The sequence below is a fragment of the Rhinopithecus roxellana genome, chromosome 10 (genome assembly GCF_007565055.1).
Source record: "Rhinopithecus roxellana isolate Shanxi Qingling chromosome 10, ASM756505v1, whole genome shotgun sequence".
NCBI classification, from domain to species: Eukaryota; Metazoa; Chordata; class Mammalia; order Primates; family Cercopithecidae; genus Rhinopithecus; species Rhinopithecus roxellana.
The window spans coordinates 115,426,352-115,444,782 of record NC_044558.1 but is presented as its reverse complement, the minus strand read 5'-3'; the positions used below and the strand labels follow the sequence as shown (position 1 = coordinate 115,444,782).

Below are 18,431 nucleotides of genomic sequence, written 5' to 3'. Positions count from 1 at the left end.
GAGTATAGTTTTTGACAGCCAGAAGATGGTAGAGTCACAGAGTGGCCAATGAGAATTACAGGAGATAATAATATTAAAGGATCTGTTATGCTTTTTGTCCTTTCAGACGCTATTCCATATGAAAGATTTGCAGAGAGAAATCCAAGTATAATGTTAAAAGGAACTTGGGTTTGGAGACAGTCCACCTCAGACATTTCAGCCATTTGTTAGCTGGGCAGAAAACTCACTTTCTTGAAGTCTGCTCTTCTCAGTAGAAGAAGAAGGAGTCATACTTCATGGGATTAAATTGTAATGATTAAGTGAGAGAATGAATTTAAAACAACTAGCATAGTGCTTGGAACAATAACACTAATGCTGAGTGGATCATAAAATTCAGTCATGTGAAGTGCAGTTTCATTTAATGTTGTTATAATCTAATGTCTTTTGATACACAATTTTTTTAAAAGTTGTACTTTGATCTGTTATGCAAAACACTTTAAAAGCACAAGACTGAAGTTCAAAAATATTTATATTATTAAATAATGTACTTTAGCTACCGGATGACATTTAGAAAATATGCTTATGTGCATAATACTCTATTAACTTTTAAATATTTTCTTTTTACAGATGTGTACATCTCATGATTGATACGGAGAAACTAGTCATGGGCCAAAGGTCAAGATACTTCTCTGGGAAATGTTGCTGCTGATGCTGCTTTACAAAGTCATACAATGAGTGTTTGGTTTAAGAAAGATTTTCATATTTAAAAGATTTTCATCTTGGAAATACATCAAGTGAAAATTAAATTCTTTTGGGAAACATTTTCCTTCTGATATATTATACTTGTAATGGGCGACATGGCAAACAACTCAGTTGCTTACAGTGGTGTGAAAAACTCTTTGAAGGAAGCTAATCATGATGGAGACTTTGGAATTACGCTCGCAGAGCTGCGGGCTCTCATGGAGCTCAGGTCCACAGATGCATTACGAAAAATACAGGAAAGCTATGGAGATGTCTATGGAATTTGCACCAAATTGAAAACATCTCCCAATGAAGGTGAGTTTTATTATGCTTGTTTTTGGTTCTTTGTGCAAAGAGTTCTATATATTTGACCTAAAAATAAGCATGCTTATATTATCTTGGTGATTTAATGATTATGACATAATTATAGTGACATTAAAAATGGGTTATCAGATTAGTACAGGTAAAGTGTTTTTATATTAACATAAATGTTGCAAATTAATTTATATGTTTTAGATTGGCGGGATGAAATATTTTGTTCCATTATACATACTACTGCTGCCTGTTTATTACAAAAAGATTGTCTTCCCTTTGAACTATAAAGGATGGAACCAGGCTTGGATGCCTCCCAGGGATTTGGTGGAAATAAACTCTCAGATCACTATCCTTCATTTTGCTGGGTGGCTTAAAATAGTTGTCACTGTTAGTAGCTGATTGAGTTGGTTTTAGCTTATGAGGCTTAACCTAACCTTTAATAATTAGCTCAGGAGTTCCTAAAGCAAATGAACTAGATTAGACGGAAGTTAGTTTTTCACCTAACAGACATTTCTTTTAATAAAACTAGTTTTCAGTCTTTGAATTATGTTGAATATCCCTGTTTTCACAGAAGCCTTTGGTTTCATAAATTTGTATTTGTGGCAGATTTTCTTTTTGAGAATCAAAAAGGAAAATTCATTATAACTTTCTGGCATTATGGTCTTTGAAATGATTTCAGAAGATTGCCTTTTATAAATTAATCAGATTGAACATAAAATTAAGGTTAGGACATTTCAGGAAAGCATTTCCAAATTGTAAAGGCAGAGTTGGGAAGGGACACTTACGAGGATGAATGGGGATTACAATTTATTTTATTAAAGATGAGAAATTATTAATGTAAAATTTTAATGTATATTAGTATATAGTCCAAAGCCAATTCTAGAGAAATTAAGCAAAAGTATTTTTCTTAATTTCCTGAAACATTTTATGCCATGCTATTGCTTAGATGATATTTAATGTAATAGCAAAAAGGCTTTTACAAAATTAAGTAACTTTAAATTATATTTTAAAATTATTTAAAACCTTTGTAACCTATGTAATTCATTGTGAATTGTTAATTATTTTAATGATAGGTAGTTACTTTGATTTCTCTGAAGTAACATGATCTTGAGGAAGCCAGAGTCAGTATTCACACGTGTCCCAACAGGGCTTCTTTAGACTATTTGGAATACGTTCTTTTCCTGCAAGACCTGTTAACTCTTCAGGGTTTTCTAGATCTTTTCAAATTGGAACCACTAGAAGCATCAGCTTCTTAGTTATACCTTAGATATGTTATACCATTTCAATGTAGTTGGGTTTGATTACTACAAGATCAATCCCAACTATTAATACATTAAGATGGTGTTGCATATCTAAGGTATAACTAAGAGTATCAGGAACAGTTCCCATGGACTTGAATAGACAGTAATTTGACAAAATTGATTGCATACCTAAGGTATAACTAAGAGTATCAGAAACAGTTCCCATGGACTTTAATAGACAGTATTTTGACAAAATTTGAAGCTTGTTCATTATGCAAACCGACTTTGAGATATTATAACATCTTAGAGATTTGTACATTAGTATGTTGTTCTCAGCTGGTAGATTTGTTAATTCAGCTTAACCATTAAAATCTCATGGTTTTATCATCAAGTTGATAGGGGACACTAACAGTAAGGAGTCCTCAATAGAACAACATAGTTTGTTTATAAAAGCAATATTGAGCTTTAGTTTCAAATCTTCACTCAACTGTACTTCCCCCTAACCTGTACTTCCCCTAACCCTAACTTGCATTTCTCTAGTAATCAAAGTTCTTGTCTTCCGATAACTGAATACCCCACCACTTGAAAATAAGAATGCCTTCTCATTTATAGACATAATTTCTCATTAGTTTGCACTACAGTTTCTTTCATGCTATTATTTGGAGCGGTGCCTTTTAAATTGGTTTAATTAGTGAAGTTAAGTTAACTGAAAATTTTGCATCTAGTACAGTGGCTTTTAAAATTTGAGAAGGGGATAGTTATGTACCCTTTTGACAGTATGTTGGAAGCTATGGATAATCTCTAGAAATACCCACTTACCACTCAGAATTCTATGTGAATTGTTGCTGCTTTGGGCTATTAGATAAATTCATGCATTATTATCCCCTCTTTAATTCGTAGAAAGTGTTTGCTCATGTTCTTCCTAGTATTGTGAATTTAATATTTGCTAAAATTTGTATAAACTATTGTCCTCACTGTTTATATATACACAATTTGTTTTTTTGAAATGATCTTTTAAAAATAATGTGAAGCAAGCCATTTTAAGCATTATACTTATATTTACAGTTGAAAATACAAATGAAAACAGCAGTGCGGTGGCTCACACCTGTAATCCCAACACTTTGAAAGGCCAAGGCAGGAGGATTGCTTGAACCTGGAAGTTCAGGACTGGCCTAGGCAATATGGCAAAACCCCATCTCTGCAAATAAAAAGATTAACCACTGTGGTGGCACATGCATCTCTGCTATTCAGGAGGCTGAGGCAGGAGGATCACTTGAGCCCAGGAGTTTGAGGCTGCAGTGAGCTGTGATTGCACCACTGCACTCCAGCCTGGGTAACAGAGGGAGACCCTGTCTCAAAAAAACAGCAGCAGCCTTCACTAGAATGTTATTTCCAAAGAATCTTCATAGTTTTAGTTTAACTTAGTAGAAATAATTCACTCAGAAACATTTTGTCACTGATCAAGCATGCAAATGGTAATAAATGAAACAGTTCCCATGGACTTTAATAGACAGTAATTTGACAAAATTTGAAGGAATAAGCAATTAGGAGTTCGTATGTCCAAGGAAATGAACTAGACAGCAAGTACTCTTTTGTTAAAATAACCTGTTTATAGTCAGGGAAAGTGAGAATTACAATGATTCTTCAAAGTACATGAATTTCAATTAGGTAAAACTGAAGTTGTCTTACCTGTCCCTTTAGTTCATTCATTTATTGATGACATATACTTTCTTCAGACTTAGGATATTGATTGTCCTGTGTTTTATATACTTCCCCTAAAAGAGGTGGTGGGGCCTGGCAGTTACTGGAAGGCAGTTGTTGGTGTATAATTAAATCATCACAATTTTAGAGACTTTATGTAAGAATATGTGCATCTTAGAATTGCTGAAATTTTGTAGTATTTTTTAGTATCTGCCATGCAGTAGGCATTTTTCTAGGCCCTGGGTATATATCCATGAATAAAACAAATATCTCTGCCTAATTTTCACATGTTCACATGGGGAGACAGTTCACAAGACAACTAAATGAAATGTGTAGTGTGTTGGCGATACATGTTTTTAAAAAAAAATGAGTGGAGAAGGGAAAACAGAAATATTGGGGGTGTCACTATTGGATTTCTGTAAATTATGGAGGAACAACCCAAGACATTTCTTAGGCAATAACCACAAAAATGATAGGTTATCCTTATGATGGATAACACTTTTTGTGCCAGATTGGCTATTAGCACTTGAAAATATTAAAATAAGTTAATATTTTAACAAGTTTATCTATTCTACAGCCAAAGAACCCTCAGCACAAAAAAGTTAAACAGTTTACCCAGAGTCTCACTCTGGCTCCAGTCTTATTCTGGCTTCAGAGACCATGCTTTAACCACCTCATTGTGTGTTGCATGTTACAAAAGTTCAGTTCACTTAGCTTGTAAAAGAGTTGCAATATGAAGAAAGAGGTAGCCCAGTCTTCTCAATAGTAATTTTTGATAGGGAAAAAAAAATTTGGAATTACATGGTGAAAAAAAATTTGGTTTAAAGTTCTGCTTATCAATTTGTTCTTTATTTAAAAAACATACCCTGGCCAAATATGGTGGCTCACACCTGTAATCTTAGCATTTTGGAGGCTGAGGTGGGAGGATCATTTGAACCCAGGAATTTGAGACCAGCCTGGGCAACATTTAAAAAATCAGGTAAAAAAAAAATGAGCCAGGAGTGGTGGCACACGCCTGTGGTTCCAGCTACTCAGGAGGCTGAGGTGGAAGGATCGCTTGAGTGTGGGAGGATCGTCTGAGTCAAGGCTGCAGTGAGCCATGTGTGATCCCACAAAAGAGTGAGACCCTGTCTCAAGAACAAAAAGAATGCCCTATTCAGTAAATTGTATTTATGTGATTCCTTTTTGTCTTGCCCATTCCATTTATCACTTGTTTTCTAACAATATGTTTTGAAGAATATCATATGCATATCATATGCATATGATACTGGTCAATAGGAAGTGTTTTGACCAGATGTAATTTTCATATTAAAAACTTCCCAGTGGTTCTGATTAACCATCCTAACTCCTAAAGAAATTGGAAATATAAATTGCAAGTGAACTGGAATGGAGGCTTGTAATGTCATATTTTTGGCTCTCTTAGAGAAAGCATCTGTCTTACAGTCCTCAAAATCCAAGAATGCACTTTTATACCAAAATAACCTGCTTCTAACATCCTAACTGCATAAAATTACCTTCACAGTTTTTTTTTTTCTTCTGTATCTTTGTTGTTTTCCTGCATTGACTTTCTTATTCATATTCTAAATCACATTCCTTGATCCTTATATTTTTACACTAGCTTTTGGTATATCTTTCATCTCTTCGTGGTCCTGTGTTATCTATGTTATATTTTATATTGGATGGTAGACTTTTCGATCATAGGGTTTCTGGTATACAGGCCTCCAGTCCTAGGATCATGTTTGTTATTCAGAGTTTTACATTAAAAAAGGAATTCATGTTTTTAAATGAATTCATAAAAATTAAAGGCAGGTGCCAAGTGGTATTCTGTAAGAGGCATGGCTTCATGGACTTGCAAAGGGCAAGAAAGCAAATGAGACACTAAGCTTTTAAGTGGTAGTTGCTGAAATTAGGTCCAGGATTTTCTCCTGAGCTTTAGTTTTGAAAGCCCAAAACACACACAACCCAGAGTGTTGAACTGGTTGCTTGTCAGTCTCCCCCACCAAACTACGAGCTCTTTGAGGGCAAGTGGTAGGGAAAGGCATCCTGAGTCATTTCCCTTTGTATTCCTAGTGCACAGTGACATAGTAGGCATTTGGGAAAGAATGTGTAAGTTTGACTTGAGAACAGTGTCTCTTAAATTTGCAGTTAGGGAAGGGATCGCCTCCTCTTTTGAAATTGAGAAAATCATGAAAATATTAGATTGTTTCCCAAGAAGAATAAACATAAACGTAAATTTTTATGTACTTTCTTGGTCTGCACGTTTTCCTGTGTCCTTCACTTAGAAAGGTCAGGTTGGCTGCTGCTATAGGTCCACCATGATGCAGACTGTGTTAGTCCATTTGTGCACTGCTATAAAGAAATGCCTGAGTCAGGGTAATTTATAAAGAAAAGAGGTTTAATTGGCTTCATGGTTCTTCAAGGCTGTACAGGAAGCATGGCATCAGCATTTGCTTGGCTTCTGGTGAGGCCTCAGGGAGCTTTTACTCATGGCAGAAGGTAAAGTGGAAGCAGGCACATCATACGGTGAGAGAGGGATCAAGAGAAAAAGGGGAGGTCCCAGACGCTTTTAAACAACCAGATCTCATGTGACCTAACTGAGCAAGAACTCACTTATCACCAAGGGAATGGTGCTAAACTGGCCATGAGAAATCTGCCCCCATGATCTAATCACCTACCGCTAGACCCCACCTCCAACATTTGGAATCACATTTCAACGTGATATTTGGAGGGAACAGACATCCAAACCATATTATTCCACCGCTGGCCTCCCACCCCCCTCAAATCTCATGTCTTTCTCACATTTCAAAATACAATCATGCTTTCTCAATAGTGTCCCAGAGTTTTAACTAATTGCAGTATTAATTTAAAAGTTTAAAGTCCAGAATCTCATCTGGAGATGAGTTCCTTCCATTATGAGCCTGTGAGATCAGAAACAAGCTATTTACTCCAAGATGCAGTCATGGTACAGGCATTGGGTATACCTTCCCATTTCAAAAGGGAAAAATCAGCCAAAAGAAAGGAGCAGTAGAGTCCACAAGTCTGAAACCCAGCAGGACAGTCAATAAAGTTCCAAAACAATCTTCTTTGACTGCATATTCTGCATCTAGGGCACACTGATACAAAGGGTGCAGTCCCAAGGCCTTGGGCAGCTCCGCCTCTGTGGCTGTATAAGGTAGGTGCAGCCCCTGTGGCTCTCTCTTAGGTTGTAGTTGAGTGATTGAGGCTTTTCTAGGGTTAGGATGCAAACTGCCAGTGGCTCTACCATTCTAGGATCTAGAAAACAATGGCCCCCTTCCCACAGCTCCACTTGGCAGTGCCCTGGTGGGGCTCATTCTGGGGGCTCCAACCCTACAATTCCGCTTGGCACTGCCCTAGTAGAGTTTCACTGTGTGGGAATTTCTCTGTGCCTAGGGCCAGAGCCCCTCTTGTGGCACCAAGGCTTTCTGAAGAAATCTAGGGGAGAACTGCCAAGCCTCCGCCACACTTGCATTCTGAGTATCTGCAAACTTAATACCACATAGGAATTGCCAAGGCTTATGGCTTGCGCCCTCCAGAGCTGTGGCCCAAGCTGTTCCTGGGACCCTTTGAGCGAAGGCTGGAGCCAGAGCAGCCAGGATGCAGGCAGCAGTGTCCTGAAGCTGAGCAGGACAGCTGCATCCTGGCCTAGCCCTTGAAAGCATTCTTTCCACCTAGACTGCTGGGCCTGTGATAGGAGGGTCTGTCCCAAAGATCTCCGAAGTGCCTTTGAGGCCTTTTTCTCATTGCCTTATCTATTAGCACTCAACTCTTTTAGTCATGCTAATCTCTCTAGAAAGTAACTGTACCACAGCCCACTTGTTTTCCTTCTCTACCACAGGGCTAGGCTGCAGATTTTCCAAACTTCTACCCTTGGCTTCACTTTTAATTATAAGTTCCAACTTCAGGTCATTCCTTTGCTCCTGCATCTAATAGTAGGCTGTTAGAATCAGACATGCCAGTTCCTGAATGTTTTGCTGTTGAAAAAAGTCTTCTGCTAGATACCTAGGTCATTACTCTTAAGTTCAAACTTCCACAGATCCCTCAGGCATGGACACAATACAGCCAAGTTCTTTGCTAAGGCATAACAAGGGTGACCCTTGTTCCAGTTCCCAATAAGTTTCTGATTTCCATCTGAGAACTTGTCAGCCTGGACTTCAGTGATTATATCTCTGTCAGCATTTTGGTCACAACCATTTAACCAGTCGTTAAGAAGTTTCCAGACTTTCCCTCATCTCCCTGTCTTCTTCTGAGCCCTCCAAACTCTTCCAGCCTCTGCCTGTTACCCAGCTACAAAGCTGCTTCCACTTTTTAAGGTGTTTTTATAGCAGTGCCCCACACCTCAGTACCAATTTTCTGTGTGTGTTCATTTTCGTATTGCTATAAAGAAATACTTGAGGCTGGGTAACTTATAAGAAAAGAGATTTAATTGGCTTACAGTTCTGCAGGCTATACAGGAAGCATGGCACTGGCATCTGCCTGGCTTCTGGGGACGTCTCAGAGTGCTTTTACTCATGGCAGAAGGTGAAGCAGGAGCAGGCACGTTACATGAGAGCAGGAGTGAGAGAAGGAAGAGTTCCCAGACTCTTAACCAGATCTTGCATGAACCTACTGAGCAAGAACTCACTTATTACCAAGGGGATGATGCTAAACCATTCATGAAGGATTCACCCCCATGATCCAATGACCCCCACTAGGCCCCACCTCTAACATTTGGAATCACATTTCAACATGAGATTTGGAAGGGATAAACATCTTTACCGTATCACAGACATACATACATGTACATGCAATATAAACACATACAGACACACATATACATATGATATATGCACAAATACAAAATTTCTAGTACAGAATTTGATAAGACTGTAGTATGTGCTGTGTGTTAACTGAGATTGTCAGTTAAATCTACCTTCATCCAACATTCCAGTAAATTCCCCCCACTTTATTTCCTAAATTGGGACATAATTTTATTAGTCCCTGCAATTGGGATGCTACATTTTCTTGTAAAACATTAAGATCTTAATGTAAATGATATTTTATTTTATAGTATGTTCTTTTCAAATATAAAGACAGTACTTCTGAGCTATTATCTAGTCATAGAATAAATACAGACTTTTATTACTCCAAACAGTGATGGAGTCAGACCCCAAAAGCATACAATTCTGAGGCTACTTTTGATGTGTTTTGGTTGTATTTTCTCTTTGTGAAGCTAACTGGGCCGTAAAAAGATCAATTCCATGCGTGACCTTGGCCTGATTGCCACTACTCTACAATTAACTGAGCCAATTAGGCAGAAGATTTCTCATTATATGTTTTATAAGTTATTCCTAATAATTTGGTATCATTTATATTTTTTAAAACTAGGACCAGTAATTTCTTTGCCATTTCCACCAGCTTAGCTGTATCTCATACTTTACTTTCTCCCTTCTTACAGTAGAAGCCTCTTCTTGGATCTGTATTAGACAAACATTGCAGCCCTGAATTCCATGCCCTCTGGCCTCTTCGAAGGCTTACCTGTGGTATTACCCTTCGTCTCCTGTATCATCAGTGTTGTCTTCTCCACTTGATCATTGTCATTAAGTCACTTGTCTTAATGTCTGTCACCTACTTTTAAAAAACAAAATGCAAATAAAACCCATTTAAACTCATCTTTACTGATTTATTTCTGCCCACTGGATCACACTCTTGGAAAAAGTTATCTATACTTACTGTCGCCACTTGCTCATTCCCACTCTCTGTTCAGCTCTTTTCTAATCAGACTTTCTTCCACACCAGTGCACTGGAATATTCCTTACAAGGTCATCAGCCTCTATCTAGTGAAAGAAAGTGTTCCATTCTCTGGTCTGTTACTCAGCCTTTTAACATCATTTGCCATAGTCAGCCACATCATCTTTTTAAAACCTCTTTTCATCTCTGGGCTTCTGTAGTAGTACCTGAACATGTTTTGTTTTGTTCCGTTCCCCCCCCTCCCCTGCCTTCCTTGCCTCCCTCACTGGCTGTTTCTTCTTGGGTGCCTTGCACTCCTCTTGCCCTATTTGAACATCAGTGTTGGGTGCTCCAACGCTGTCGCCTCAGCCTAGCTCCCTTCTTATCTGCTTTAACTTTCTGAGAGCTCTCATTGGGCTGGTGGCTCCAGAATCAATATAATTGATGACTCTGGCTCAGACTTCTCCTTGAGTTCTGAATATGGAGAACCAGCTGTCTACTAGACACATCCACTTGTTTTGTTTAAATCTGTGAAACGGAACCATTAACTCCTCCCTGCCCTTTCCTCCTAATTCTTCAGTTCTCAAAATCGCCTGTCTTGGAATATGACTACCATCCATCCACTTAAGTGCTTGGAGACCCCGCCCCCTCGCCAAAAAAAAAAAAAAAGAAAAGAAAACCTTCTTTTCCCTTTCATCCTATATCCAATCCTTAAGTACGTTGTCTGATCTCCTTCCAAAATACCTGGCAAATCCACTTATCCCCTTCTGCCTCCACTTCTAAAACCAAAATTCAGACACCATCATCTATACTTTATAAGCAGCAGCCTCCCAACTGGCCTTTTTCCTTCACTCTTGCTCTTTTCAATTTCCTTCAGATAGCAATTTATGTGATTTTTCTAAAATCCAGAGTAGTTACCACTACTCTGCTTTAATGGTTTTCACTGCACTTTAAGGCGAGAATGCCATTCTCCTCTCCCTAGCCCCCATGTTCTTACCTTTGGTCACTTTTTCCATTTTGACCCTCTCTTCTTTCCTCCTGGGTCACTGGGTTTTAGCTACAGTGGCTTTGCTTCTGGCTAGTAAATCTTCTAATCTTGTTTTGATCTCTGGGCCTTTGTATTTGCTTTTGCACTACTGGGAATGTTCTGCTGGAAAGTCTTCTCACCCTTGACCCCTGGAGGTTCAGACTGAAGCCAAATCTTAGCTCCTTAGAAAGACTAAAGTAGTCCAGTAAGAGAGTTCTAGTGGCCCTTTTTTATTGTCTTCATTGTACTTGTCTGTAGTTATTTTAATTGTCTACTGTCTACCTCCAGGATAGTATAAACTTATTGAATGTTCTTGTTCACACTGATTCCTCAGCATGTAGAACAATCCCTAGAAGTAGTAAACATTCAGTAAATATCTATTGGGAAACAGACTGTTGTTACAAAACTGTTCGTTTTATTATATTTATATTGTGTAAGTTTATTATTAATAGAAATTAATTGTCCCCCAAATTGAATTAATTCATTACTTTAGTGTTCAATTTATAATTTGTGTTCCACTTAAGAGTTGGCCTGTTTCTGATTTATGAACTGTGTGTACCTTCTCTTTTGGTTCTTCAAAACAACCTTGTAAGTTTGACCAGCTGATATTAGTGCCCTCCCTTGACCCCCAAAGAGTTAAGTGACTTGCACAAGATTTCAGTAGGTGAACTGGAACCTAGGTCTTCTACTTCCTGTACTAGAGAGTTTTATTGGTGTGGTGTCCTAGGTGTGTGCTTTTGTGTGTGTTGGTAGTTTAGAGGAATTATAATAGCATTTAAGACCTTTACTTCCCATACTGTCTTCAAGATATGTTTTAAAGCTATCTTAAGCTCTGTGACTGTTCTTTTCGGTGGTAACAAAATATTGGTCCCTGTTATAACCAATATAAGTTAAGATTTGGCCGATTATTTTTTAGTGGTGATAATTGTTAGGTGTTATAGGTATGTCATATGTATTCAGTAAATGGTAGTCTTTATACACTGTGAGTTAGGCTGATACAACCACTATCTCCATTTTTTTTCTTTTTGCTAATAAGAGCATTAAAACACAAGACAAGACAAACCTACCCACAGACTAATCTCATCCTTATTACTGCAGTCCTTTGCTGCCTTGCTTTCCATTGACTCTGTCTGAAAGATTAGAGCTCTTTGGAAGTTTTCAACTGATAAGTCTTTTTTTTTTTTCAACAGAGAAATCTAAAATACTTTTGGTACTGCCCAGTATGGACCCTGTTATAGTTGCTAGTGAGATAGTTTTCTGAAATCTTTGAATCTTGTTGAATCCTTCAATGAAGTAGATAATTACTTTAAAGCTGTATGTTCATTTCTCATTATTTATTCTAATAATGTATTTATATTCACTCTTCTACTCTTTGCCTGCCTGAGGAGTGAGATTAATAGTTAAAGCACTTAAAGCTAAGAGTCTTACAGTAATCTGCTGTTTTCCTGTCTTCCTCCTTTGATGTTCTCTTGGAATAGGCTCTTGCCAAAAAACACAAATTGAAGTTAGATTTAATATGAGAAATCAAAAATGATATTATCCTGTTTATCTCTGCCTTCTTCTCTAGCATTCTTTTTCTTTCTTTCTTTTTCGGAAGCAGAGTCTTGCTCTATTCCCCAGGCTGGAGTGCAGTGGCGTGATCTTGGCTCACTGCAACCTTGGCCTCCTGCGTGCAAGTGATTCTCGTGCCTCAGCCTCCTGAGCAGCTGGAATTATAGGCACCCACCACCATACCTGGTTAATTTTTGTGTTTTTAGTAGAGATGGGATTTCACCATGTTGGGCAGGCTGGTCTCGAACTCCTGACCTCAGGTGATCTGCCCACCTCGGCCTCCCAAAGTGTTGGGATTATAGGCATGAGCCACTGTGCCTGGCTTCTCTAGCATTCTTACACAGACTAAGGAAAAATATCATTTGTCACTGCTGTCTGTGCTGTTACACTCCCACAATAATGTACATATGTACACACTTTGCATTGCATTAACTAATCGGGATATATCTGGGTTTGACAGGATCAACAAGGTTAAAGACTTACTCAGTAGGGTGAAGGAATGGCAAAATGGATGTTCATCCCACTAGCTCTGTCTTAACCTCCTCATATCTTTCTAATTCCATAGTCCAAACAATAAATGTTACATCCTACAGTATATGTCCTACAGTATACCTTTTACCTTAAGTGACAATAGGTACATTCAACAGCACCACCTATCACTTCTAAGAAAGATCATCCTAAGTATCCTGTTATGTGGCTTTGTGAGTCTTTTATCAATGTAACAGAGACATTTTAGAGAAGCCTTTAGAGCTTGTGATAGATTAACTTTTCACTGTTATTCAGCAAATGAGAGTAAAAAATCAGACTTCCACGGTTGTCTAGGGTGCAATAACTAAACCAAATCTATGTCTATATCTATATAACTAAACCAAATATACATACATATATATACATGTGTGTATATGTGTGTGTGTGTGTGTGTATGTATATTTATGTATAAACTTGCCAGTTTTGTGAGGGCAATATCCTAAGGTCAGGGAAATGTTTAACTCCAATATGAAAACCATTGAACTGTCATAACAGTTCTGATTGCTAACATATACAAGATGGTATAAGATAGTATGATCAGAAATAAACAGTGTTGGCCGGGCATGGTGGTTCACATCTGTAATCCCAGCACTTTGGGAGGCTGAGGCAGGTGCATCACCTTAGGTCAGGAGTTTGAGACCAGCCTGGCCAACATGGGGAAACCCTGTCACTACTAAAAATACAAAAATTAACCAGGCGTGGTGGCATGCACCTATAGTCCCAGCTACTCGAGAAGCTGAGGTGGGAGAATTGCTTGAACCTGGGAGGCAGAGGTTGCAGTGAGCCGAGATTGTGCCATGGCACACCAGCCTGGGTGACAGAGCAAGACTCTGTCCCAAAAAAACCAACAAACAAAATAACAAACAAAAATAAGCAGTTGGGAAAGTGAAATTCTTAGTCCAGTCCTGACTTATCTACTTAAAGTGTTCTTTTAAAGACCTGCACGTGTTTTTCAGTGATTTAAATTCTGTACACTTAAAGCATGAAAGTAAACATTTTGGTAGGGTCTTAGGAATTGCAATCTAGAGTGATGAGTTAAGGTATTTTGAATAAAAATATATATTTTCATCTGTAAGAAGTAAAACCTTCACTGAAATTTGTTTCTTTTTATTAGGTTTAAGTGGAAACCCTGCAGATTTAGAAAGAAGAGAAGCAGTGTTTGGAAAGAATTTTATACCTCCTAAAAAGCCAAAAACCTTTCTTCAATTAGTATGGGAAGCATTACAAGATGTCACTTTAATTATATTAGAAATTGCAGCCATAGTATCATTGGGCCTTTCTTTTTATCAGCCTCCAGAAGGGGATAATGCACGTAAGTAAATGGGGGGAAAAAAAGACATGTCTGATGCTAGCTCAGCTAATTCATTTAGTTAATGCATAATAATAGCTGGCCAGCATTTATTGATGTTAGCTATGTGCTAGGCACTGTTCTAAGTACTTTAAGTATATTGTCTCAGATAATTTTCACAGTAACCCTATGAATTAGATTGTGTTACCTCCCTTTTACAGTGAGGCACAGAGGTGAAATAACCTATCCATATATGCTCACTGTGTGTCTGGCACAGACCTATGCCACGTATATGACGTGGTCCTTGCTATCACAGTTTTAAATTTTTTAGAACACTATACTATGAAACAATTTTAGTTTTTAATTTTTGGTTTCTTTTGGAAAATGTCATCATGAAAGCAAAATTCTATTGTCTTCCCAAATGCATTACTAGTCAAGTTCTTCAAGTATTTTGCTATATACACTATTTGGATAATTTCCTTGCTATTATAGAAAATTTCCTTGCCATTATACTATAGGTTGAACATCACTAGTGTGAAAATCCGAGCTGCTTTGAAATTCAAAATTTTTGAGTGCCAACATGATGCCACAAGTGGAAAAATTCCACACATAAGTACTTACCACAAATTTTGTCTCATATACAAGATTATTTTTAAAATATTGTATAAAATTATTTTTAGGCTATGTGTATAGGGTGTGTATGAAACACAAATTCTTGTTTAGACTTGGGTCCCATCCCCAAGATATCTGATTATATATATACAGATATTCCCAAATCTGAAAAAATTAAAACATTTTTGGTCCCAAGCATTTCAGAAAAGGGATACTCAACCTGTGCAGAGGATCCTAACCAGCAGAGAAATCCATTATAGCGTGGTAGATTTGCTTTAACGTGTACCTACAAATGTTTTTTCCTCCTATCTTTCTGTTCCTTTCTCTTTTAAATCTTTTTCTGCCTTTTAAAAAATTTATTTAAAATTAATAGTTCTGCTGGTTAACTGGTAGGAAATCTAGCATGCATTTTGGTTACTATATTTAAGTAGCTATAATATAAAATAAATCAACAGTATTTTATGTATCAAAAGGCTGATTCACCAAAATATTTTTGTTTGTGAAAGCTTCATTCCTATACCCTTTCGAGTTGTGAAGAGATACTTGCTAACTCTAAAAGTTCGGTAGGGTAATTATGTTAATCTGTTTGCATTGCTGTATAAGAACTCCTGAGACTGACTAACTTATAAGAAAAGGTTCTGCAGGGCTGTACAGGAAACGTGGTGCCAGCATCTGCTTCTGGTGAGGGCCTCAGAGAGCTTACAGTCATGGCAGAAGGCGAAGCAGGAGCAGGCAGAACACATGGAGAGAGAGGGAGCAAGAGGTGGCCTGGAGGGGCCAGGCTTTTTAAAGACCAGTTCTTGATGTCCTCCCCACCATGGGGAGGGCACCAAGCCATTCTTGAGGGATCCACCCCCATGATCCAAACAGCTCCCCCTAAGTTCTGCTATCAACACTAGGGATCATTTCAGCATGAGATTTGGAGGGGACAAACATCCAGACTCTATCAATGATTGTGTAATTATTTAAAAGATGTACCTAGGCTCATGTAAGACTGTATTCTTTCTCTTTAAAGAAATTTGGACACAGCATAAACCAGTTTATTTGAGATTAGTATAGATCAAAGTTTCTTAGCAGCAGCACGACTGACATTTTGAGCAACAAAATTCTTTGCCGCCATATTCATCCTGCACCCCACCCCAAGTGAGGCAACCAAAAATGTCTCCAGATTTTGCTATGTGTCCCATGGGGAGCAAAGTTGCCTCTGGTTGAAAATCCCTATAGATAAGAAGGGATTTAGACAATATTGTTGTCAGTATTGAGCTAAATTATTTTTAAACTTTTATTTATTTTTACTAAATAAGTAGTACCTATTTTACTGTTTAAAAATAATAATGGGGGTGGGCGAAGACAGTCCAAATAAAATAATACTCACTGAAATCCCACTTCTTTTTTTTTTTTTTTTTTTTTTGTGATGGAGTCTCGCTCTGTCACCCAGGCTGGAGTGCAGTGGCCTGATCTTGGCTCACTGCCAGCTCTGCCTCCCAGGTTCCTGCCATTCTCCTGCCTCAGCCTCCTGAGTAGCTGGGACTACAGGCACCCACCACCACGCCCAGCTAATTTTTTGTATTTTTAGCAGAGATGGGGTTTCACCGTGTTAGCCAGGATGGTCTTGAACTCCTGACCTTGTGATCCGCCTGCCTCAGCCTCCCAAAGTAGAAATCCCACTTCTTAGAGATTCTTGCTATACCCAAATCCTTTAAGGTTTTAAATATGTGTCCATGTGTCTATGAGCACTCATATATGTAAATGTATGATGGTGCATAGATATATGTGTGTATCTGAAAAGGGGGGTCATATCATCTTAAGCAACATACAGCTGATTTTTTTAAGTTTTCCACCTATCTAGCTGTCACTATCGAATATTGGGTGTTGGTTTTCTAGAATTGAGTTAGCAGATTAATAAAAGCTTTTTACTTTGAACAATTTAGTTTTCTTAGAAAACAAAAGAAAAATACTTTCAAGAAGTGGAGTTTATTACCAGCAAGGTCCAGGACAAATCTTTTTGGAATTCAAACTGCTTCCTTTGTAAGATGTAGTGACAGGTCCTTTCCTGAATTTGTTAAAGTAGATACAGGGTATTAAAATCCACCTGAAAAGATCATCTAGAGCTGTCGGTGTTGTAAGGCCCTTTTAAAAGAGTCAGAGTTCACTAGAAGTTCTTAATGAAACATATAAAGATTTTTTGTTCCATGGTGAAAAGTTATTTAGTATTTGCATTTTTAATTTTTTATTTTATATATATAAAATAAAATATGTATATTGAGGCATATATATATAAAATATAGAGAGAGAGACAGTATATATATTAAGACAGAGGCTCGCTCTGTCGCCTGGACTGGAGTGCGGTGGCACTATCTTGGCTCACTGCAACCTCCACCTCCAAGGTTCAAGCGATTCTGCTGCCTCAGCCTCCTGAGTAGCTGGGACAATAGGCATGCGCCACCATGCCTGGCTAATTTTTGTGTTTTTAGTAGACACGGGGTTTCACCATGTTGGCCAGGCTGATCTCAAACCCCTGACCTCAGGTGATCTGCCTGCTTTGGCCTCCCAAAGTGCTCACATTACAGGCGTGAGCCAGCGCGCCCAGCCTTGCATTTTTAAAAATCGTTTATTAGTACAGTATGTGTATCTTTTTGTCATTATACATGTCAACACTGAGGTGTAGTAACTTGCTTAAAAGGAATCTATTTGTAAATCTACAGTCATAGAAATCTAAGTGATCAAAATGTCTTACTAATATTATTTAATGTGAAAATATATACTATAGCCCAAACCATAAATAAATCTATAGTTACTGGTATCTGCACTTAACAGGGGTTCTCAAACTTTTTGGTCTCAAGACCTCTTCAAACTTTTGAAGTATTGAGGACTCCAAAGAGCTTTTGATTATATGAATTATTCCTGTAAATATTTAGTATATTCTAAATTGAAATGGAAAAATTTTTGAATATTTATCAATGTCTTCTCACCACAAAAAAAGGTAACTATATGAGGTGATGGATATGTTAACTGATTGTGGTAATCTTTTCACAATATATACCCCTATCAAAATATTTTGTCATATACCCTAAATATATTCAGTTTTGTCAATCACACTGCAGTAAAGCTGGACAAAATATTTATCAATGCATTTTTAAATAATAATCTATTGTATATTCACATAGATAACATTTTGATGAACAGTGTTCCCCCAATAATGAATTTTTAAATGAAATAATGTAAAGAGTGGTGTCATATATCTCTTTAATGCCCAGCTTAATTAAAGATAGCTCGGTTCTCCTGTTTCTGTATTTATTATGTCACATTATCACATGCAATGTAATCTTTAGAAAATTGTATTATACATTAATGAAATATGAGGCCAATAATTATGTCTTCAAATTATGAAAATAGGAATCCCCCTCAGTTTTCACGACAGCACTTTGAGAACTATTTCTCTATACTATTAATGTACAAACTTGATACATCACCCAAGGAATAGCTCAATTAGGAGGTTTTAACATGGAATATTTGCCTTGTGGTAGAGAATATTGACTGAATTTAGATTTTGCATGTCTCTCAGTTGAATATATTTACAACAGAACATCTTTGATAATACAGATTTTTATTATTATATTTGAGCTTGGACTTTACTGAAAACATTGTTAAAATTCTTTATGTATTTATACATATATATAACTAAGCTATTGTCATTTTGTAACTTTGATCCTTTTTCCCC

At 37.5% G+C, this 18,431-nt stretch overlaps 1 protein-coding gene across 4 annotated transcripts in view; it reads left to right on the top strand.

Annotated features, from left to right (window-relative positions):
• Positions 1 to 18,431, top strand: part of ATP2B1 (ATPase plasma membrane Ca2+ transporting 1) — a 118,134-nt gene that overhangs the window by 49,589 nt on the left and 50,114 nt on the right. For all 4 annotated transcript variants that reach the window (XM_030938406.1, XM_030938409.1, XM_030938407.1 and 1 more), the window contains exons 2-3: positions 607 to 1,035; positions 13,925 to 14,122. In XM_030938406.1, coding sequence (XP_030794266.1) covers positions 828 to 1,035; positions 13,925 to 14,122 — 406 coding nt within the window. In that variant the 5' untranslated portion in view covers positions 607 to 827. The remainder of the gene's footprint in view (positions 1 to 606; positions 1,036 to 13,924; positions 14,123 to 18,431) is intronic.